The sequence below is a fragment of the Aureobasidium melanogenum genome (assembly GCF_000721775.1).
Source record: "Aureobasidium melanogenum CBS 110374 unplaced genomic scaffold scaffold_10, whole genome shotgun sequence".
Taxonomy (NCBI): domain Eukaryota; kingdom Fungi; phylum Ascomycota; class Dothideomycetes; order Dothideales; family Saccotheciaceae; genus Aureobasidium; species Aureobasidium melanogenum.
In genome coordinates, this window is record NW_024470062.1 from 707322 (window position 1) to 729059 (window position 21738).

At 51.9% G+C, this 21738-nt stretch overlaps 10 protein-coding genes across 10 annotated transcripts; 5 read left to right on the plus strand and 5 right to left on the minus strand.

Annotated features, from left to right (window-relative positions):
- Nucleotides 1–1819, plus strand: M437DRAFT_48706 (histone acetyltransferase ESA1; the record flags this gene model as incomplete). The annotated part of the gene is made up of 6 exons (XM_041021711.1): nt 1–74; nt 125–152; nt 251–315; nt 365–399; nt 448–1610; nt 1661–1819. The coding sequence occupies 6 exons, from the start codon at nt 1–3 to the stop codon at nt 1817–1819; spliced, it is 1524 nt and encodes a 507-aa protein (XP_040879968.1).
- Nucleotides 1820–2033: 214 nt separating this feature from the next.
- On the minus strand, nt 2034–3208 carry M437DRAFT_48975 (Metallo-dependent phosphatase; the record flags this gene model as incomplete). Its single annotated transcript, XM_041021757.1, has 4 exons — nt 2034–2106; nt 2161–2767; nt 2835–2940; nt 3011–3208. The coding sequence occupies 4 exons, from the start codon at nt 3206–3208 to the stop codon at nt 2034–2036; spliced, it is 984 nt and encodes a 327-aa protein (XP_040879969.1).
- A 475-nt stretch (nt 3209–3683) lies between these two features.
- Nucleotides 3684–5153, minus strand: M437DRAFT_48311 (MFS general substrate transporter; the record flags this gene model as incomplete). The annotated part of the gene is made up of 1 exon (XM_041021636.1): nt 3684–5153. The coding sequence occupies one exon, from the start codon at nt 5151–5153 to the stop codon at nt 3684–3686; it is 1470 nt and encodes a 489-aa protein (XP_040879970.1).
- A 268-nt stretch (nt 5154–5421) lies between these two features.
- Nucleotides 5422–6361, plus strand: M437DRAFT_84632 (U1 small nuclear ribonucleoprotein; the record flags this gene model as incomplete). Its single annotated transcript, XM_041028137.1, has 4 exons — nt 5422–5459; nt 5518–5524; nt 5596–5902; nt 5958–6361. The coding sequence occupies 4 exons, from the start codon at nt 5422–5424 to the stop codon at nt 6359–6361; spliced, it is 756 nt and encodes a 251-aa protein (XP_040879971.1).
- Nucleotides 6362–6443: 82 nt separating this feature from the next.
- M437DRAFT_84633 (putative vacuolar ATP synthase subunit D) lies at nt 6444–7332 on the minus strand (the record flags this gene model as incomplete). Its single annotated transcript, XM_041028138.1, has 3 exons — nt 6444–6696; nt 6757–7265; nt 7318–7332. The coding sequence occupies 3 exons, from the start codon at nt 7330–7332 to the stop codon at nt 6444–6446; spliced, it is 777 nt and encodes a 258-aa protein (XP_040879972.1).
- Nucleotides 7333–7673: 341 nt separating this feature from the next.
- M437DRAFT_66174 (TPR-like protein) lies at nt 7674–10177 on the plus strand (the record flags this gene model as incomplete). Its single annotated transcript, XM_041024693.1, has 2 exons — nt 7674–9886; nt 9937–10177. 2 exons carry the CDS (start codon nt 7674–7676, stop codon nt 10175–10177), a joined length of 2454 nt encoding a protein of 817 aa, XP_040879973.1.
- A 473-nt stretch (nt 10178–10650) lies between these two features.
- M437DRAFT_48524 (uncharacterized protein) lies at nt 10651–13959 on the plus strand (the record flags this gene model as incomplete). Its single annotated transcript, XM_041021680.1, has 1 exon — nt 10651–13959. The coding sequence occupies one exon, from the start codon at nt 10651–10653 to the stop codon at nt 13957–13959; it is 3309 nt and encodes a 1102-aa protein (XP_040879974.1).
- Nucleotides 13960–14355: 396 nt separating this feature from the next.
- M437DRAFT_48600 (uncharacterized protein) lies at nt 14356–17074 on the minus strand (the record flags this gene model as incomplete). Its single annotated transcript, XM_041021696.1, has 2 exons — nt 14356–16803; nt 16865–17074. The coding sequence occupies 2 exons, from the start codon at nt 17072–17074 to the stop codon at nt 14356–14358; spliced, it is 2658 nt and encodes an 885-aa protein (XP_040879975.1).
- Nucleotides 17075–17756: 682 nt separating this feature from the next.
- M437DRAFT_66177 (uncharacterized protein) lies at nt 17757–18770 on the plus strand (the record flags this gene model as incomplete). Its single annotated transcript, XM_041024694.1, has 1 exon — nt 17757–18770. The coding sequence occupies one exon, from the start codon at nt 17757–17759 to the stop codon at nt 18768–18770; it is 1014 nt and encodes a 337-aa protein (XP_040879976.1).
- Nucleotides 18771–20348: 1578 nt separating this feature from the next.
- Nucleotides 20349–21336, minus strand: M437DRAFT_75473 (uncharacterized protein; the record flags this gene model as incomplete). Its single annotated transcript, XM_041026428.1, has 2 exons — nt 20349–20433; nt 20495–21336. The coding sequence occupies 2 exons, from the start codon at nt 21334–21336 to the stop codon at nt 20349–20351; spliced, it is 927 nt and encodes a 308-aa protein (XP_040879977.1).
- Nucleotides 21337–21738: the final 402 nt, after the last annotated feature.

The following is a 21738-nucleotide window of genomic DNA, read 5'->3' on the forward strand; positions in this document are numbered from 1 at the left end:
ATGGGAGGGCACAGCAATAACAACGGAGAAGAGCAGAAGGTCGAGAAAGGATATGCCACCCTTGCGACCCTCAGGTGTGTCGCGAACCGCCAAGCCTCAATATAGTCCTTACTGATCCGGACAGGGTCGGAGTCAGAGCATGGGTCGACAAGGTAAGGTTACCACATCATCAACTATCAGACAACTTTCTACCGATCTTCTCATGAAGAAAAGAACGAAATTGTAAGATTGAGTACTGACTTGTGTGCAGGACGATGAGAAACGCAAGGCCGAGATTCTCTCTGTCCAAACGCGCAGAGGCAAACCCACCTTTTAGTAAGTCTGCGCAATTCGCTTCAAAGAAGATAAAAAGCTAACTAGGGAGCGTCCATTACCAGGATTTCAACAAGCGATTGGATGGTATGTTTTATAAATGACGACCATGAAGCACGCTGACCATGTGATCAGAATGGGTAGCAGCTGAGCGTATTGATCTGTCGAGAGAGGTGGAATGGCCTCTCCCCGACAAATCGGACACAAAGCAGAAGAAGACTACAAGCAAGACGACAGCGAAAGCCGAACCCTCCAAAGCAAACAAAGCACCAAAACGATCACGAGCGTCAAGTGTCAGGGAGCTTTCTGCAACACCGACCGAAGCATCGCAATCATCCAAAGCAGGCACTCGTCGACCATCGTTGGCAGGTGGAGATCACAGGTCACCGTCTGTGGCCGTACTCGCACCCGAGATTGGCGATGGAACGCCACAGCCAGACGGCGAGGTTGACGACGATACTGTAGATCTTATTGATGTGCAGAATGCTGCCGCGGCCGCAAAGGCGATTCCAGACCATCTGTACTCGCGTGAAGAAGAGATCGAAAAGCTGCGAACCAGTGGTTCAATGACACAGAATCAAACCGAGATCAGTAGAGTCAGAAACCTCGAAAAGATCCAGATGGGCGCTCACGAGATTGAACCTTGGTATTTCTCGCCATACCCTGTTGAATTTTCCGACTGCGAGCTGGTCTACATCTGCGAGATGTGTCTTCTCTATTTTGGCAACGAGAGGCAGTTCAAGCGGCACAGAAGCAAGTGTACTCTCTTGCATCCTCCTGGCAACGAAATCTACCGCGACGACATGGTCAGCTTCTTTGAGATTGACGGCAGGAGGCAGAGAACTTGGTGCAGAAACCTATGTCTTCTGAGCAAGCTTTTCCTGGACCACAAGACGCTCTACTACGATGTGGACCCCTTTTTATTTTATTGCATGACCACGCGCGATCAACACGGTCATCATTTGGTTGGGTATTTCTCCAAGGAAAAAGAAAGCGCCGAGGGATACAACGTGGCATGTATTCTGACTCTACCACAATATCAACGCAAGGGTTATGGTCGACTACTCATTGCCTTCAGCTACGAACTCAGCAAGCGTGAAGGCAAGTTAGGAAGTCCTGAGAAACCGCTCAGTGATCTTGGACTTCTCGGCTACCGTGCATTCTGGCAAGAGATCATTGTCGAATTCTTGGTCGAGAGCAAAGGCGAATTGAGCGTTGAGGATATTGGAGCGCAGACTGCCATGACAACCAACGACGTGCTGCACACGTTACAGAACTTGAACATGTTACGTTATTCCGTAAGTCGAACTTTTTCATGACCTTGAAGTGTATCTTGCTGATTTGACAGAAAAATCATCATGTGATCGTCCTCACAGAAGCCATTCTCAAACAAAGAGAGCGACAGAAAGAAAAGGAAAAGATCAAGGGTAAACACCAAATTGATGCAGAAAAGCTGCAGTGGAAACCACCAGTTTTCACAGCAGCGAGCAGGACTTGGAACTGGTAACACACGGCACCATGTATTATTGGAAGCAGGAAAATGAATTACGAAAAGGATGGATGCGGGATTATATTTTGATCGTTTTTCTTTTTCATGGCATGCTTAGATACCCCCAATGCATTCAAAAGACGACAGTCAACACACGGACCGTTTTCTTTACCAGGAGCTGCCAGAAAGCATAAGTGTACAATCTATCAGCCAAAGAGGCACCCGTCGTCATCTAGAGGAAGTAGTCGGGCGTGCGACGAGACACCATTGGCTCGCCAGCGCGTGGGCAGGGATCGAATTGAAGGCTGAGAGACAAGTTAGCAAGATAGACGTCGAACCAGTCAATAAACAATACTCACAAAGTGTATTTCAGATGTTCGTCAATCTCCATGATCGCGGCTTGGTTGCCGCAGCGGTAACAGTAATTGGGAGCCGAGAATATCGTGACGACATTTCTGTCCTGACTCCAGTTGTAGCCTTCCATAACCAGCTGATGGGCTCGGGCGACCAGCGTCAGACCGTTGTTGTGGTTGAAAGCCTCGCTGATGTCCTGGCCGAAAGTGTAACCAGCACCTCTGGGACTGATTCCCCAACCGCATCTGTCATCGGGGTCACTCCAAAGCAGATCACACATGGGTCCCTCGTGGGGCACCTCTTGGATTCTGTCGAGCGCACGAATGTTGTCCAGTGTGTCGATGCTCGGTGACAGGCCACCGTGGAGACAGAAGATTTGGTTGTCAATCAGGGCGGTAAGGGGTAGGTAGTCAAAGAGATCGGTGAAGTACTTCCAGACATTGGCATTGCCATACTTGCGCAGGCACTCGTCGTAGAAGCCGTAGACTTGGGTGATCTGACGGGACTCGTGGTTACCACGGAGAATGGTGATGCGTTGTGGGTAGCGAATTTTCAAGGCGACGAGCAATGTCACGGTCTCTACAGAGAAATAACCACGGTCGACATAATCGCCTGTATGGGCACGTGTCAGCAAAAAAGCAAAGCGACCATGGACAAAAAGCAAAGAGTCAAGGCGTACCCATGAAGAGGTAGTTGGTGTCAGGGTTGGGGCCTCCAATCTTGAACAGCTCCATCAGATCGTGGAACTGGCCGTGAATATCTCCGCACACGGTGACGGGACATTTCTGTGCAGCAGCAGTGTCAGCTCGAGAGCATGGCCGAGGGGCAACAGCGACAGCAACAGGTTGGACATACGACAGGCTGGACGTTGGACTCGTCCTGGAGAACCTCTCTTGCTTTTTCGCACAGCCTCTGGACGTCGGCCTCGGACAGCTGCTTGCAGGCCATCAAGCTCTCAATCCAGCCGTCGAGAGTAGGGATTGAGGGCGGGTCGGAGGGCGCAGTCATAGGGTGTTCTGGCTTTGCGCCAACATCTTCCATGTTTGTGTCCATTGTGCAGGAGGATTAAGGGCGGGGTTGTTGCGACAGAGTCGTGGGACGTGTCGTCAATACAGGGCCGAGAGCGAGTGCGGGCCTGGTGATGGTAGATGCAAGTTTGGGCGTCGATGTGCGTGGGACGTGTAGTCAGGGCCGGTGGGAAGCTGAAGAGGTCTAGAGCGGAGAGGCAGGGGAGGTTGTTATCAGTCAATCGATGTGCAAACACACACAACAAGACAGGAGATGCGTTAGAGGGTATGTCGATGATGAGTCTGTTGCACCCCACGCAGCTCTTTAGGAGGCCGGCCCTGTGTTGTCGAATTGAAGCGGCCCGTGCCCGCTTCATCAGCCACTGAGTTAATCCCTTGGCGTTTCCTCCTCGACGTCAAACACCACTAATAATTAGAGAATTGCTTGTTCTTTCTATACTTTGTTCTACTTGTCTGTCTTGTCATACCAACTTGATCAACCCATCTTGTTTGCTGGCCAATCAAGATCGCATCCTTCGAAGCACCGTGGGCTTACCTCCTATGTAGAAGAAAGACAGCGTTGCAGTAAGCCCACAGATGATTGCAATGACGATATTCATATTGCCGTACCCAATGACTTGCTTCAATTCACCCGCTATTTCTGGGCCGATGGCAAGTCCAGCGCAAAATGCGACCGAAGACATGGCATACAAACTCGCAAAGGGCCCCTGTTCTCCAAACCAATCGTGATTGACATCGTAGTACTTCTGGACGATGTTACCCGCCTCGACAATCGATGGAGCTCCAATGGCAGCAAGTCCGACTCCGCACAATGCCAGAAGCCCTGCGTATAATATGATCTGGTTCTTTCCTCCAGCATGTGGAAGACGCAGTAAGACGAGACAAGGAACCAGGAACGTATAGCCTCCGACCGCAGCCACTTTGGTACCATATTTATCGACAACCCACCCAAAAACAGGGCCGAGCAGAAAGTCAAAAACTCCCAATGGAAGAAAAAGTGTGCCCGCTTTCAATGAGTCGAACTCAAAGTATTCTTGACCGATAGTAGGTATAGTAGCATCGAAGGCGCCGAGTAACAGTGCTTGAACGAAGGCTACCATCAAAGCTGCGACCAAGCGAGGATTTTTGAGACATGGCAGAATCGGCACTTTGCGAACGATGGCTGGCTGATCTCTCGAGATGGTATAATAGTCATCCTCTGCCTTGGTTCCTAGCAAAGGCTCTTGTTCGTCGCTGACCGCTTCTTCGTCGTTGGCATTAGATGCATTGTTTTCATTGCTGCCTTCCTGCATATTGAAATCATAGCGGCGGGCAACCTTCTTTTCGATGACCAACAAACGCATGATAAAATCGACAGCGAGGACGGCAAAGCCAATTCCAAAGACGCCCGGATATCCGGCTTTCTTGTACAAAACTCCTCCTAAGAGAGGAGCGACCAGGTTGCCGACCGATATGAAACTGAAGATCGAACCAATGGTCTTGCCGAGGTTTTCTGGACCTACAGTCTCGACACATAGCGCCAATCCAATTGTCCAAACAAAGGCGGCCGAACAGCCTTGAAGGAGCCTCGCAACAACTAAGGTTGGGACGTTGTTTCCCAGAAACAGCAATACTGTCGCGAGCAACAGGGCGGTCAGTCCGAAAAGGAATGGTCCTTGCCTTGTGGAGGTTTTGTCTGCTAAGATCCCAGCGACGGGCGAGAAGACGACGGAAGCTCCAGCATAGGCGGCGAGTAGCCCATCCACATGGGATTGTATTTGGTCCTCTGGCATGCCAACTCGGTCCTGTAGCATATAAGGTAAAATGGGCACAACCAGACCATAAAGAAACAAATCAGTGAACAGACCGACAGCGACTGTCGAAACGATGAACAGAGTATTGCTTCTCCATTTGATGCCAGCCGGAGTTACACTGTAATCATGACTGATTTGAAGGGTGGTTTTGAGTTTTTGCCAGGCAGATGGGGCCATTGCAATGTGTATATGAGCGTACTCCGGGTCTTTTTTTTTTTTTTGCTGTTGTTGCACAAAAGGCCCAAGATATTGAAGAATACAGTACCTTTATGGCACCTTCCAAGACGTCATCATTGGTTGGTTCTCAGTCCAAGCAAGTGACGGCTATATCTCGGCGCTTCTCCCTTGCGCATCACAGCGTTGCTCGACCGAGATCTTCGCGACATCCAGTCCATTGACCAAACCATTTGATCGCATATCTTGCTATCGCCTATAAATTCACAAGATGGCAACTGTAGATGAAGGAACTGCGCCAAACGCAACGTTCGTACATTGCACTCCGTACGAACAAGCGTAAGAGCATCTACTAACATGTGAACAGTGTCTATGTATGTGCTGAAGTCGCAGCTCAAAGCTACAAAGGTTGCGAACCGACAAGACTGACTTTAGCGACTCCAAGGCCAGGAATCTGTCTGAGCGCATCAAGATCCCTCAACTCATAGAAGCTCTGCGCGAGATCTTCGAAGAATATGGGACAATCATCGACATCGTCGCCAAGTCAAGCTTGAAGCGTAAGGGACAGGCCTTTATTGTCTTCGACAGCGTCCAGTCAGCAGAAAACGCCATCGACGAAGTCAATGGATTCGAGTTATTCGGCCAGGCCATGTCTCTCGATTTCGCCCGAACAAGGAGTGATGCAACAGTACAAAGAGAAGGGACTTCTGAAGAGTTTGAACAGCACAAGCGTCACCGCAAGGCCGAGAAGGGTGAGTTGGTAATTGGCAGGTTACCATGAGTCCTGATGCTGACAAGCACAAACAGAGCGCAAACAAGCCCTCGAGGCAGCAGAAGCAGCCAAGAACCTCAAACGACCAGCACCAGGTGCTCCCGAGCCAGAAGCCGCTGCTCAGCGCGCTCCTAAGACAGCACGTGGAGCAGGTCTCAAGGGAACATCAGGCGCCGGCGCTGGAGTCGTGCCCGACGAATACCTCCCTCCCAACAAGATCTTGTTTATCAGGCAGGTACCCGAGGATTACGGAGTCGATGCCCTCACAGCCATCTTCTCGCGCTTTGCGGGTTTCAAGGAGGTCCGTACTGTGCCTGGTCGTAAGGGCATTGCTTTCGTCGAGTACGAAGCCGAGGATGGGGCTATCAGTGCCAAAGAAGCCACGGCAGGCATGTCGCTAGGTGACAATACCATCAGAGTCACATTCCAGCGTCAATAGAAGCATACGTTTGTTGTGCATGTACAGTGGCTTGATGATTACAGCAGCGGCAAAAGGATATCTCAAAGTAGCAAAAACAAAATCAGAAAATGACATCCTCATCATCTTCTCCTCCTCCTAGGATGTCTTGGGGCCCGTCGCCGGCCTGCGAGTCGACGCCCTTCTCTTCGGCAGCCTTTTTGGCCTTTTGACGTTCGGCCTCCTCTGCCTGAGCGTCTCTTTCTTTCTTGCCTGAGACCTTCTTCAGCCTGAAGAACTCTTCTCTGTCCAGCTCATCTAGTTCCGAGTTGATATATTTGATGGTGTTTTCTGTACGAGGAATAATGACGTGCTCGCTGCAGGATGGATTAGCTCTTGTGTCTCTGGCGGTAGAAGTGGGCAAGGGGCATGCATACATTGCGTTGACTCTGCGGTTCACGACCTTGATGACATCGTCCAGGATGACAAAGGCTGTTTGCAGACTGGCGAGCTCGACAAGAGTCTCGACAGCTCTAACGTATGTCTCCCTGCAGCGTTGGACTTGCTGACCTCCTTTGCCCAGACCAGTCAGGCCAAAGTCGTTGTTGCCCTCTGTTTGGAAACTCTCGAACTGAGGGAGGAAGACACCACTGACGTTCTCCTGGCGGGTACGGACACGGAACTTTGCTGAGCGAACAGACTCCTGGATCTGGTAGCCGATTCCAGCGCCTCCAATGGCGTAGCTGACCTCTGCGAGGGAGAAGGCAGCAATCTGCATGACTCTGCCCATCTTGCGCTTTGCATCGTCGATACGGCGGGTGATTTCTCGGAAACGTTTGGTGAGAGCTTCACTCTTGCGCTTGAGCAAGTCGTGGCCAGTCTGGGCACCCTTCAGCTTTCCCTTCATCAAGCCCAGCGACTGCCGGGTTGGGAAGACGGCCTCTCTCTGTGCAAAGGGTGTTAGCGAGTGACTAAAGATGGAGCAGACAAGGACGTACTCCTGCAGCAGACATTCTGTCGACTGCTTTATTGGTGTGTGTGTGTGTGTGTAGAGAGAAGCGAGATTGGACTATCAGAGAGCGGGCTGGTATGGTATGGCCGCTGGCTGCATGACGTTGGTCGTTGCTCGGGGAAAGTGCCAAGGCGCGCGCGAGTTTGGGCAGCTGCTCGCTCGCTCTGGAAAGTCCAAAAGTTGAATAGGTACTGAAAGAGCAGCTCGCAGCAACCAGCTGCTGTTTGTCTCGCCAATTCAATCCCGTCTGCGCTGTTGTCGCAATCTCCTCCTCGCCGCCCCTGTCGCTTTTACCGCCGTCGTCAGTAGGCCCGCTACGACGTGTGTGTATTCTCCCTCGACATGTCGACAGCTTCGCATCTGTATCTTGTCACCGACAACGATATCATCTATGAGCAGGACATTCTGCGCAATCCGGCCAACATCCGCGCCTGGCTCGACTATGCTTCTTTCAAACGTCAGACCGGCTCGCTCCTCGACCAGGCCTTTGTCCTCGAGCGCGCCTGTAATGCCCTTCCGCGCAGCTACAAGCTTTGGAAGTTGTATCTGGAACTGCGCGTGAGCCATTTGCGCAACCGCAATCCCGCCCGCCATGCAGACCATTTCCAAAAGGTCAACGCCCTGTTCGAAAGAGCCCTGGTCCTGCTCAATAAAATGCCCCGCATCTGGGAAATGTACCTATCCTTCCTCTGCAAGCAACCCAGGATTACCCAGACTCGTCGCACTTTCGATCGCGCTCTACGAGCCTTACCCATCACGCAGCACAACCGGATATGGGCTCTCTACCGCCCATTTGCCACATCTGCCTCGGGAGAGACCGCCATCAAGGTCTGGCGCCGCTACATGCAGATCCACCCCGAACACGCCGAAGACTTTATCGACATCCTCATTGACCAGAAACAATACACCGATGCTGTCATTAAATACATGGACATCCTCAACGATCCACGCTTCCGCAGCAAAGAAGCTAAAGGCCCTTTCCAGTTCTGGACTGAGATGTTGGAGCTTATCATCGACCACGCTCGCCAGGTACAGACAGGTGAAGATACTGGTATCGATGTGGACCGCATAGTTCGTAGTGGCATACAACGCTTTCCGGATCAGAGAGGTATCTTGTGGGTAGGACTCGCCCGATACTGGATCAACAAGGGCGATTATGAGCGTGCAAGAGACGTTTTTGAAGAAGGCATCACCACCGTCATGACTGTGCGTGACTTCTCCATCGTCTTTGACACCTACGCAGAAGCAGAGGAAGCGCTGATTGGTATCAAAATGGATGAGGCTCAGACCCGCTCAGAAAAGGGCGCGCCTGATGAGAATGCTGATCTTGAACTAGACATCCGTATGATGCGCTTCGAGCAACTCATGGATCGTCGTCCCTTCCTCCTGAACGATGTCCTGCTCCGACAGAACCCCAACAGCGTCAATGAGTGGGAGAAACGGGTCGCGCTCTGGGGCGATAACAAGTCTGAAGTTGTCAACACTTATACTAACGCCATTGCTGCAATTAACCCAAAGAAAGCCATTGGTAGATACCATACTCTTTGGACCAACTATGCAAAATTCTACGAAGAACGTGGCGATCTACGCAATGCCAGAGTCATCATGGAAAAGGCCGTCAAGGTGCCTTTCAAGTCTGTCAACGAACTCGCCGAGATGTGGGTCGAATGGGCAGAGATGGAGCTGCGCAACGAGAACTTCGACCGCGCCGTCGACATCATGGCCAAGGCCACTCAGGCACCCAAACGAAGCACAGTTGATTACTTTGATGAAAGTCTTAGTCCTCAACAACGAGTACATAAAAGCTGGAAGTTGTGGTCTTTCTACGTCGATCTTGTAGAGTCGGTCAGCACCTTGGACGAGACTCGCAAGGTGTACGAGCGCATCTTCGAATTGCGTATTGCCACGCCTCAGACTGTCGTCAACTACGCCAACCTGCTCGAAGAGAACAAATACTTCGAGGAATCATTCAAGGTATACGAACGTGGCTTGGATCTCTTCTCATACCCAGTGGCTTTCGAACTCTGGAACCTCTATCTCCAAAAGGCAGTCGACCGGAAGATCAGCATCGAAAGGCTACGAGATCTATTCGAGCAGGCCGTTGAAGGATGTCCTCCAAAATTCGCAAAGGTGCTATATCTCATGTATGGCCAGCTTGAAGAAGAACGGGGGCTGGCTCGTCATGCTATGCGCATATACGAACGGGCGACGCGTGCTGTTTCGGATGATGATCGTTTGGACATGTTCAACTTTTACATCACCAAATCGGCCTCTAACTTTGGCCTTACTTCAACTCGCTCGATCTACGAGCGAGCTATCGCCGCATTGCCAGACAGCGAGGCGAAAGACATGTGTCTCAAGTTTGCCGAGATGGAAAGACGGTTGGGAGAGATTGATCGTGCCAGGGCGATCTACGGACATGCCAGCCAATTTTGTGATCCGAGAAGAGAGCCGGGCTTCTGGCAAAAGTGGGAGAGTTTCGAGGTGCAGCATGGAAACGAAGACACCTTCAAGGATATGCTCCGCATCAAGCGTAGCGTCCAAGCACAGTACAAGTACGTATCGCAAGTGCTAGAATCTTCGTCAATTACTGACCATCTTCTAGTACCGACGTCAGTTTCATCGCCTCCCAGGCCATTGCACGCAGTCAGCAAGCTCCAACTGAAGATGGGGCTGTTGACGACACAACGCAAAAAACAGACGCTATGGCGGCCTTGGAGCGCCAGGCGCGCGCGCCCACGGGATTCGTTGCTGCAAGCAGTGGTCCAGAAGGCGGCAACAGAGCCCCAGCTGTTGTACAACCAGCGACCAATCCGGATGCCATCGACGTCGACGATGACCTATGAAAGCCGACCCGGATCGGCCTATAACACAGTCAATTTTTGTTCATACTTTTGCTCATTGCTATATCTGTTTCGTTTGTTCAAATATACCAACACTGGCGCCGCTTGTTTTTTTCCTTTTGTATACTGAAAGCAGCTCCGTTTTCATGGAGATGTTCCACAAGGCAGAATACCTCGAATCAAGACAACCACTTTTATTGATGATATATGGGGTCAATCTGCTCAATCGTCCTTTGGTCTCGAAGCTCGTGTGTTTATGGTCTGGGCAGTGAACAGCGAGTGTTCTCCACAGCGCATGACAAAAGCCGGAGTGACCTCAGTGAGATTTGCCCCTCACCAAATACGGACTTGGAACAGAAACCACCTCTCCCAAGCACAACGACAAGATCACAAAGCGTCCACAACTTGCGACCGACTGACCCACGCATTGCTGGCTTGGTCACTCCCTCTCTCACATTCACCCTTACAACAGTTTTATGCACGCACAGTCCCCCACGCCTTCTCAACAGCTACACATCGAGTCTACGAGCCCCGCCGAGCCCACCTTCGAAAGCCAGCATGGAGAGCAACGAGGCGCGAGTCCAGTCGATGGCGGTGGAGGCGTTAGCCTTGTCAACCATGCGCCCGACACTAGTACGCCTAGGCGACTGAGTCTTGCCCACAACACCTTCTCAGCTTCGCGCAATCGCATTGCTGAATACGAAAACGCCTCTTCAACCGCCTCACCATCCAGGAAGAAGTCAGAGGGTCCGGCCTTCGCTGTCATAAAGAAACCGAGAAAGCCTGGCGATAAGCACTCGCCCATTGCTGACTTGCCCAACGAGATCTTGACTCATGCCCTTGCACACCTCTCTCCTCAGGACCTGTCTGCTGTTTCGCTCGTCTCGCGCCGCTTCCACGATCTAGTCACTACTCCTCACGCCTGGAGGACTGCCTTTTCACGCTATTTCCCTGGACCCGACTCCCTCGATCCCAATGCCTATCATGACGAAGACGATTTGGATGACCGTCTTCGCATCGAACGGCGCGCATTCACTCGCGTTACTGCTCTTGCTTCCTGGCGAAGCGAGTACATCCTTCGCACTCGCTTGTTGCGTTCCCTCGCTCGTGGCAAACCAGTCCAACCGCCTGCTTCTCCAGCTCAAGCTCGTCTAGGCCAGCCTCCAGTCGCATCGCCCATCGTTGTCTACCCTTCACAGATGTTCACGACTGTCAACCATCTACACGCTACCTTTGGTGGTACTGCTCTGAACAAGAGACCTCCCCGTTTCATTCATGGCGCTGACGACGTGGGTACTGCCGGAAGCAGTGATCCAACCCTTGAAAAAGCCGATTCGTGGGGGCTAGGCGATCCGAACACCTTCCTTCAGTTTTCTGACCGCTTCCCTGGCGACGCCATGTACGGTCTTGGCCCTGGAAACATCGTAGGCGTACCAAATTCCATGGATGTCAGTCAGCCGTATGGCATGATTCATGGTGAAGGCTCTCCTGGTGGATTTGTTTACTATAGGTATATTGAGGAGATGCGTGGCCACTTCTTAAAACCCTCAAGCGGCATCTCTATTCCGGCTTTAGGCATCCCGCAGTTGTTGCCTATCCAAGAATCCATCTGCAGTGTCTGGATCGCCAAGTCTTCCACTATCCCTTCTCTGACCGACGGTCTGGTGGGACTCATCTCTGGTTCTTCTCTCGGTGTCCTCACAACATATAGTCTTGGCCCTCTTGGAACTCGAGATCAACGCTTTGGTCGAGGTGAGGTCACAGCGCGTTGGGTGGTCAGTCCTGGAGTACCCATAATCGCCATTGCGGTCGACGAACAATACTCAGTCAGGCGTCAAGGAGAGAACAGGATTTGGGCGGTTGTGCTTAACGCTCTGGGCGAGCTCTTCTACTTGACCAAGCTCCCAAAACGTAACAACGACGATAAGCCTGCAGGATCAGACGATGAGGCCAAGGAGCGCCTGGCCTGGTCGACTGGAAGATCTGTATATTGGAATCTCGTGGAGTCAAGCAGACGCACAGCCCGCCCGAATCCTTACAGTGACTCTCATGTAGACGGCAGCTATTCTCCTCGCACCTCGTGGAATGGCATGTACCTGAGCGAGGAGCAGATCAAAGCTGAGACATACGAGATCGAAGACTTCATTAATCGTAAGCCTAAGGACTTCCAAAGAACTTGTCTGGGTTGGAACATGCGAAGGTTACTCGAGGTCGACTTTGCAGGGGATGATGGCAACCAGGCGGGAGAAGCTATTTTCGTGTTCGAAACTGGCCTCGACGAGGAGTCTACTGCTTCAGCCAAACGGTTCGTTCGATTCAACATTGCCAATACAAACAGCTCGGATGCCAGAACGAACGAGCTACGATCCGCATCGCCTTCGACACCTCCTGAGCCGAGGTCTCTCTTTGGCGGCCCAGCGTCCCCTCGATCAGCATCTAAGGGCGAATTGGATTATGGTCTATCGTTGTCAAGCGTGCAAGATCTCGAGCAAGGCAAGAAGAACAGACGCTCGACAGAGGAGTGGAGGCTTTCTGGCCTGTCCTTTGGTGGACTCAAAGCAGTACAGATCTCAGCGCACGCTATCGATGGCTCAACCTTTGCGACTCTCACGGCCTCAGAAGACCCACTCCTGAACTTTTCCGGTCAGTCGACAGTGTCTTCGCCTAGTATGACACCTCTGTACAAATCCGGCACGCCGTCCTCGCCTGCAGATGTTCCTGGGCAGCGAGCTCGTTTCGTTGCTGTAGGTACCTTGATGGGCAGCGTCTTGGTCTGGAATGCAAGAGCGTCGCTGCCTACTTCGGCCGATGCTGTCAACACCCTGCAGCCAATACGCATCATCCATACCGAATCACCTGAAATTTCTTGTATCGCCTTGTCGTCCTTGTCTTTATTCCATGGCGGCAACGATGGTCTTGTGCAAGCTTGGGACATTTTGGCTTCCAGTCTTGGTCCAGTTCGCACTTTGAACTCGCGCTTCACGTCACGGGCAAGGCGCAGGCTGGTGCAAGCTCAAGCATCCGTTCAAGGCGTGGGTATCAACTTGTTCGCAGCAGGAGCCATCTGCCTTGACCCCGACCCTACAGTCCTGCGTGGTATGGTGTCGATCGGAACACACTTACTTTACTGGAGCTTCAGCTCGTCCGCAGCAGATCAATACAAGTCACACAAACGCCGACTAAGGAGAGCAGATCGAGGTATCAACGTAGCCAACGATCGTTTCGCCAATGCCGGCAGGGGCAACATGAGAGGTTTCATCGCGAATGAACAGTTCGAACTCGAAAGAGAGAGTGCACAAGAAGCTAGGCAAGCGGAGCATCTAGCCGGGAGATTCGGCACGGAACTACTAGGAAGTGATGCAAGCGAGGAAGAGCTCCTAGCCTACGCCCAAATGCTCAGTGAAGAAGCTCTCGCAAAGGATCAAGAGAAGCAGATTTCCGAGCCTTCCAACAACCACAAAGCAGCCATAGCCACGCCAACAGAGGACCTCGATATGGATCCAGAGATAGCAGAGGCAATTCGACTCAGTCTCGCCGAGGAAGAAGCCAAATGCTTACAGCAGCAAGAGCAAGCCGAGTATGAAGCGTCTCGACAGCAAGAGGCGGCAGAAGGCAGCAACAGCAGAGAACTAACAGACCTCGAGTTCGCTTTGCAACTCAGTCTTGCCGAGGAGCAGAGTAGACTCGAAGCTGAAGCTGAAGCGCAGGAAGACTTTCCTGCTTTGTCGATACGTACAGACAAGGGCAAGGGCAAGGGTAAGCAACAAAGGTTCGATAGAAATTAGATAGATATAAAATAGTCATGAATCATGCATGGTTCTCGAGAAGCTTCTGCATCCATCAACACCTGTGCGTTCGTTGCAGGAACGGACAACGAACGAGAAGTCACGCACTAGGCTAGCCGCATTGGGTTGGTGTGGCTGGCAAGTCACCTGCCTCGATCTCGAGCGGGAAATCTGCTCAAAGAACAGCATCGCTCCAGAGGTTGACGTTCAGTTCTTCTTGACGTGAGAGCCATGTTGCAATTCTGCGCATCGAGAGTACTTTGTGTTATTGTGCAATCGTGTTGTCGACGTGTTGAAGCGGTGGGCATCAGCACAACATACAGCTGAGTCATTGGAGTGATCAAGGATAAGGTCAGAGAACAAGTGATATGTGTATGTACAAGAGAAGAAGAGAATCTAAGGAACATAGAGCCTGGAGTACGCAACCACTTTAGTCCTGCAACACATGCATTTTGTGAAGTTCCTCGTAGCCACGCCCACTCTGCACTCGTCGCAGACACAGAGACAACCACAGGGCCACGCAACGATGACACGAGGGCTACTCTGACAGACGACACACTGCGGTCCACTCGATCCCATGCCTTCAGCGCCAGAATCCCAGGAACCAGCACCTCCAGCCGCTTCGGGGCGTTTGGCGAGACGACGTTCGAGGAGGAATCTCTCGAGATTTTCCGCTTCGGCCATCGAACCTGAGGCACCTTCTGTACTTTCGCTGAACGCTGAATCGAGGTATGGGACGTCCAGCACTCGTGCTTTTTCACGGTTCATCCGTTGACGGTACTGTGAGCGTGTCACAGGCTTTTCGCTTTGAAGATGGCGTGCGAGCATTTGTGCTTCTTCTTTATCTGCTGCTGTCTTTGGGTCCAGTAGTCGAGCTAGATCTGCCACGTCGAAGCCTGTTGCAGGGGTCGGCTCGCGACTATGGATGTAGTCATCTTGCGTCGGGGTCCTTCTGCCGCTGTCGTCCTCAGAGTCGACTTCGCTGAGAGCGCTTGATGACATGGAGATCATGCTGGTTGTATCATCATCTTGCTCTCGAGATTCGTAAGTACCGCTGGTGTCCAGATCTCCCCACCATCCACCACGTTTCCACCAGTTATACAGATCGGCATCCACTGCATCCTCTTCTGGTGCATGACCTGTAGGAGCCTGCAGTCGCCTGCGCATCTCGACTTCGACATCGATGTTACCATTTTGTGGTAAAGATAAGACACCTTTGTCAGAAACTAGCCAAAAGTCGGGTGTCGAGGCTCGTTGTCCGTTCCGCGTTCTCGAAGATGAAGGAGCAGCGGCTGGCCGCCCATAATCGGCGCCCCTGGTCAGCCATTGGGGCACTCTCTCAATACCCATCCTTGAGAGACAAGTCAGAGCAAGACGACTGTTGATGCGGATAAGCAACCAGAACAGACCCTTCAGGAATTCGAAACTGAGTTGCCATCTACCACGACGTTCTGCGATCCCGAGTCCGTTATCATTGTTCAAGGCTCTACTATTCTTGGGTTCAGTGGAAGACTTCGATCTTCGCTCGACAGCAAAGCCTGATGTCGAGGGCATGGTCTTGTGGTCAGTGAAGCTGAGACCTCTCGCAATACGTTCATCGAGCAAGTCAGAGGGGACCAGACTCGCTCGGCGACGATCTTCCAGCATGGAAGTGAATTCTTGCATTCGCTCTTCTTCGAGCCAGGTCATGGCATGGATTTGAATTTTGCTTCCTTCGTTGAGGAAGACAGACTCACTTGCGGCGGTAAGAACATTGAAGCCAATTTTCAGCAGAACGGTGTAAAAGTCTTCACTCCAACTCAGCCTCATGGATGAGACAGACGAGAATTGAACATTGGCTTGCATGTTGTTGAAAGCAATCGAAAAGCGCTCCTTGAGCGAGGGATTTTGTGGTGCGCTTGGCGGAAGTGATATTGCGTTGAGCAATAGAGCCACGCCGTAAATTGATGAACATACCAGAATGCCTAGAATGATGAGCATATGAGGAATAAAGCCAATGATGCAGACGGTCGGGAAGCGAAGAATGCTAACATCTTGCGAGCCGAGAGGGCTCGAGAGAGCATTGACAAAGCTCCAGCAGAAAGCAGCCATGTAGCATATGGCCCAGATAGCCGTATTGACAAGGCGCAGTTGGTGTCTTCGACCAGTGATGGCGAGGATGGCACTACTGATGTGGCTCATGCAAGAAATCAAAGCGATGAGTAAAACCTCGGAAGGAACGTTGAGGCGTTGAAGAACCATAGACTTGGTCAACAGAATAGTAGACAGGTCTGAAGGGTCGGATGGGTCAGAGATAGGGCGGGAGTGCGAGGTCGAGTCGGCTGGACCAAAGCCGCTCAAGCCAATAGCGTTGGTAAGCATTGCTTCTGATTCAGCAAAAGCCAGAGAATGCTCGAAGGTTGTCATGCCAGTCTCAGGCAAGGGCTGCCTTCCTTGGAGAGCACAGCTCAGTGTTTCGATAAACTGACTGAAGCAAAGGGCCAGAAAAAGGGGCCAGAGAAGCGAGAAAGAGCCCATGACATCGAGGAACTTGTCGTCCTCAAGAGCCATGTTCATTGCGCGACAGCATTCAGCATCTGACTTCCAGAACAACAGCTTGGAGCTGAATTCGTATACAAAACCACCTTCCCCACCAAAGTTGATGGCCAGGTGCTTGTTTGGGTCGCCATATCGTAGCAGAGGGTAGTCGGGAAACGTCTGACATTTGAGTGCTTGAAGGATAGATAAGATGTGGTAGGAGAGGAGTAAGATTGGAGCCGAGTATAGGAGGAGACGGGTGTGCCAACGGGGGTTCAGGTTCTGACGAGACGAAGCGTAGAAGTGGGTGCGGTTGAGGAAGATGGACTGGACGACATAGTCAGTGGTTTGTAGGCGAGCCAGGATGGGAGCAGGAGGCGGAGCGCACAATGGCAAAGGTGGCCAGGGCCCAGCGTGAGCCTATGTATGCAAACATGCCGCCAAAACCCTTTATGGCATCAGCCGAGAAAGGAAGACTGAGGAAGGAGAGGTAGCCAGAGGACGAAGGCGAAGCAGCAGCAGCGGCGGGTGAAGAAGCGGATTGGTGAATGGCAGTAGCGGTGGCGTTGAGCAGATGATGAGTAGCAGGTTCGGTCATGTTGTCTTTTGGTATCCAGCGCATGGCCAGGTCGGCCATGTTGCGCGCCAGGCGGGGCACGAGGAGCAGGAGGTCGGCCGACGACGGCACCAGCGACGAGTTGGTCGACATTATTGGCAGACGCCCATCAAGCTGACGCCAACCCGCAATGTGTCGTGTGGCCTTTGCAAGACATGGGCATGCTTGGCCGTCGAAACACTTGCTAACTCAGCTTCCAGAGGCCTCTTTGTCACGCTGACGGCTCTCGCAGCACGTGCCCTTTCGGATGCCGCCGTTCAAGATAGAGCTATGCGGGGTCATCTAATACATCAACCTTCCACGTCTGCCGTCCACGTCCTCTCCGCTTACACGAACCAGATCTATCTATATTCTGCAGCTACATACTCTACCAGGGCCCTAGGCCAAACTACCTAGAATTCATTCTGCCGTCCCTCAGAACAGACCCATTCGAGGCAGTCGGAACATAGACTACCGACCACGGCCTAGTGCAGCGGGAGCGCCCGCTGCAGATCGTCGTCATTGACCTGGCTGCCTACTGGCTACTCGTAGGTCCATCTGCCATCACTATTTTCTATCCTACATGTTCATCGACAACAAACCCAACCTTTCACCTTGAGCTACCTATCCATCCTTCGTAACAACCACTTTTACCATCTGCAGGTGCTGCATCACACCGCCCGACATGACTGTTGTAGGCAACGTCCTCTCAGCAGACTCGCTGGCCAGCGTCATGGCATCCACGCTGCCTGAAGAGAGCACTCCTCAAGTCCACACTCCATTCGACGCCATCGCTCTGGCAAGCCATGCTTCGATGCTTGCCGTCGGCTTTCGTTTGATAGGTCTCGGTGATGATGACCGTATCACTGCCGACAACCCCCCTCGACTGCCCGCCAGCTGGAATTCAAACGCCCCCAACTACGCCTTCCGATACGCCCACACCCAGTCGTCCATGGAATACCTACTAAAGGTCAACCGTATGGGCAACAAGGCCGTCGTTCTGGCCATGGGTCTCGGCGACGACAAGACGGCTACCCTGGACGTGAAAGCTGCCGATTACACTTCTGAAGGTTCCATGCCCTTCACCTTGTCAGATCCACACGCCAGAAACCTGTTCAATCTCTTCATATCCAATGGACGCCTATCTGACTACGGCTCTCTCATGCGCATCAACATCATCCAAAAACTCATGCCCTCACTCCAGAAAGAAGGCTACCAAGAGTCTACTACACAATCTACCCGACAGCCCATCAGGGATCCCGACACTTCTCGTCCCGATCCTTTACGTGATGATCGTCAGCCTCCCGCTCGCCCTCGCCCCTTCCACGACCCTCTCGCCCAGACTCAACATCCCTTTCCCCACGGAGAACTCGCTCCGCCAGGTTTCGAAGATCCTTATGACCTGAACAGACCGCTTCGTCCCGTCGGCGGTCCCCATCCGGGCTTTGGTAACATTGGTGAAAGAGATCTATATCCTCAAGGCCTCGGTCCGAGAGACCCCTTCGGTAGCTCTGGCCCTGGATTCGGTGGTGGCGGTATGCATCCAACTCTGCCCGACTTTCACGATCCACGAGGTCAAGGTTACAATCCACAAGCACCTCCGGGCAGTCGATTTGACCCAGTCGGTCCTCGCGGTCCATCAGGTTTTGGTGGTCCACCAAATCCATTCAACAACTTCGGTAGCGGGGATTTCATGTGACGCTAGAAAGTCTTGATGGCCAGCTTTTTCTCCTGTACACTTCACTTCTTTGTCGCTTTAAAATACCCCAAACATTTGCCAAGGCCTAACATACTGCGCTTGTATTATAACGTTGCCAGATTTCATCCATGCATGTGGTCCTGCGTTCCCCTTCAACAAGTGCCTCTGGTTCATTTGATCATTCATGTACAAGATAGGAGCACGGCCGTCGGATATCGCGCACATTCATGCGTCTGTACGCACAAGTATCGCACGAACCGTGAATGTCGCCAACTTCGAAATAAGCAGTCTGCAAGCCACGCACTATATAACGGCCCCGGCCACATCCTATAATATTCTGAACACTGACTCGAGGCTCACTGGGATCTAACCAGGCGGCTTGCCTCACGTGCGCAATACGTGGACGCCATTGAATCCTGAAATCATGCAACTGCGACATTGGGAAGGACGCTGGGTGACCATCCCTTGTATATCGTTTGAGCTGCAGCCCACGACTGCGCATTGCTAGTTCTAAACCTGCGTAGCGGTATGATCTATTGGGCGTCTCGGAGATCTAAGGGCCAGTGCCGGCAGGGAGTCGACCTCGATGGGTCTCATCCGTCTTCAAGGAGGAGCTGAGCCATAACTGCCGTTATCATCAGTGGTAACAAGGAGAATGAGGTGATCGCAGCTAACGCGGACCAAATGTGCGCACCTTGATTACCCTATCTACAGCAATCTATGTACGACATCAGCCTGCATTACCAATCCCAGGTTTCTCGGTGTGGACCGGCACGATGCATGATCCACCTCGGCGCAAGCCCAGCCATGATAAGAAGGTCTGAACGGAGCTGTTCCGAGCATTTGCTCGGTCCATCCATTTTGACGCCTAGGTGTTATCAGGAACCCATGACACGATTTCAGGACGGTGGTTCAAATAAAGTAATAGACTTTGAGCCGCTGATAAATCTTCCCCGCCTAATCAAAAAGTCAATCCTTCGGATGCTATCTTTCAACGTGCGGACCCTGACCTGCTCCTTCCGGCTTCAGGGGTTTGCGATCATCTCTTGCATCTCATGAAACTCATCTGTGGTTTACCGAGGGTCCTTTCTCGTCTCAAGCCGGAATCTCTACTTCCCAATCACCTTCCGACCGTCCACGGCTGGCACATGATAAGGAGCCGTTGAGGATAACTGATAATCGGATCGGTTTTCTATGCTATTATGTTACTCCGAGTACGAGTATACGTGTCTTTTGAGTATGTGTTCAGCCCCCATCTCAACAACGCGCCCAGAGTATGCATCTCCACGCAATGCCCCCGCCTGTAGTGTTGAGATCTGATCTATGATTGGCCCAGCAGTATCGGCTCATCTAACAGGCATCCACATCCAATCACCAACACAATGTATGCACGAGTCAGGATCAGTACCTGTTGAGGGCCCCATCACATGTGCATACGACCGCGCTTAGGCGGCTGCAGCTCGTAAGCTAAGCGTGAATCGAACGAGCTAACACGGTCGGACCCATCAAGAGGTACCAGTCACGCTGCCTCGACCTCAAAACTCCTCGAGTGAATCGGCATCAGCATATGTCGGCATATTAGTCCACGAACGCTGGGGCCAACGAATCTTTGAGTCGTTTGCGATCCACGCCCGTTCGTTTTGAGCAGCTACCTTCGATATGCCTGCATTATCGATTCTGGTCAGCACGTTATGCAAAAAGAGGAAATGGCAGATTCGACGCACCTAACAAGCGTATCCTTTCTTGCGAACAAAGACCCACACAATACGCATTTGTGTTCTCGCAAGTGTAAGTGTACACTGCGCTCATGGCGACCAAGGTCGGTCTTTCTGTCAAAACTCTTGCTGCATCCGGCATGAGGGCACTTGATCTTCTCCCTCGTGGTCTCGTGCTTGAGCATGTGACTACGAAGATTGTAGACACGTTGAAACCCTTTGTCGCATTCGTTGCAATAGAACCTGGTGTTCTCTGCTGTGGTCTTGATCCTGCGTGGCCTGTCTAGTAATGCTTGCACTTCAGCATCGGAGTGCTGGATATATCTGGGCCGTTGTTCAATGGAAGCTCGTCTCTGGTGCGAGTCGTACGTCAGGACATCCTCTCCGACTTCAAATTGAGCGTCATACCAACGACGTGAGGGATGATGTCCAGAACCATCAGTTGTGTTGTGTAGCTGGTGAGATGCAAGCCACTGAAGCGGACTCTCTACACCATCTATACGCACAGCACTGTCTGTCATAGACACCGAGTGTGTTGTCGGAAGCGATGGAGTGTTCGAAACCAGACTCGAGTTCGTTAGAGTTGGTGACCATTTGCAGTCCGGAATCGAGTTGTGTTCGTGCTTCACATTCGACGAATCCAAGCTTGTTGATCCAGAACTTGACAACACCGCTCCGGAGAATTCAGGATAGGTGACAGCTCCGAATCCAGGTTGTGGCAATCCTGTCCAGAACTGTTTCTCAGCCTCTATGGAGCTTCGCCAAGGGCCGGAGTCAAAATCTCGATGGTTTTCTAGTTGGTATCCTGGGTGGTAAAAGAGCTCGGAGCCCCAGTGATTGGGATGTTGCATGACGAGAAGAATATATGAAATGATCTATCTGTTTAGAACAATGACAGCCGTTAGTTGTAGTCGCTAGAACTGAGACTACATGCAAAGTGCCTCCACAAGGTTTGACATACTAATTTTGACAGCAGAGAGGCGGTGCAAAGGCAACTCAAAGAACAAGAGCGGTTATGAGCGTGAAGTACAATTCAGGCGCATCCTACAACTAAATGCAAAAAGGGCTCCGGTCTAAGTCCCGCATCGAGACCAGCAGTTGGAAACAACAGACCCGGTGGTAGGGTACCTGCCAAGGTCAAGGCACCAAGGACATGCACCTGACACTTGAATACACAGACGCCTGGAACTCCATAACTTCACATTGATATTGTTGGTTGCTCAGATTGCTGTCATTTCGTTGCTACTTTTTGT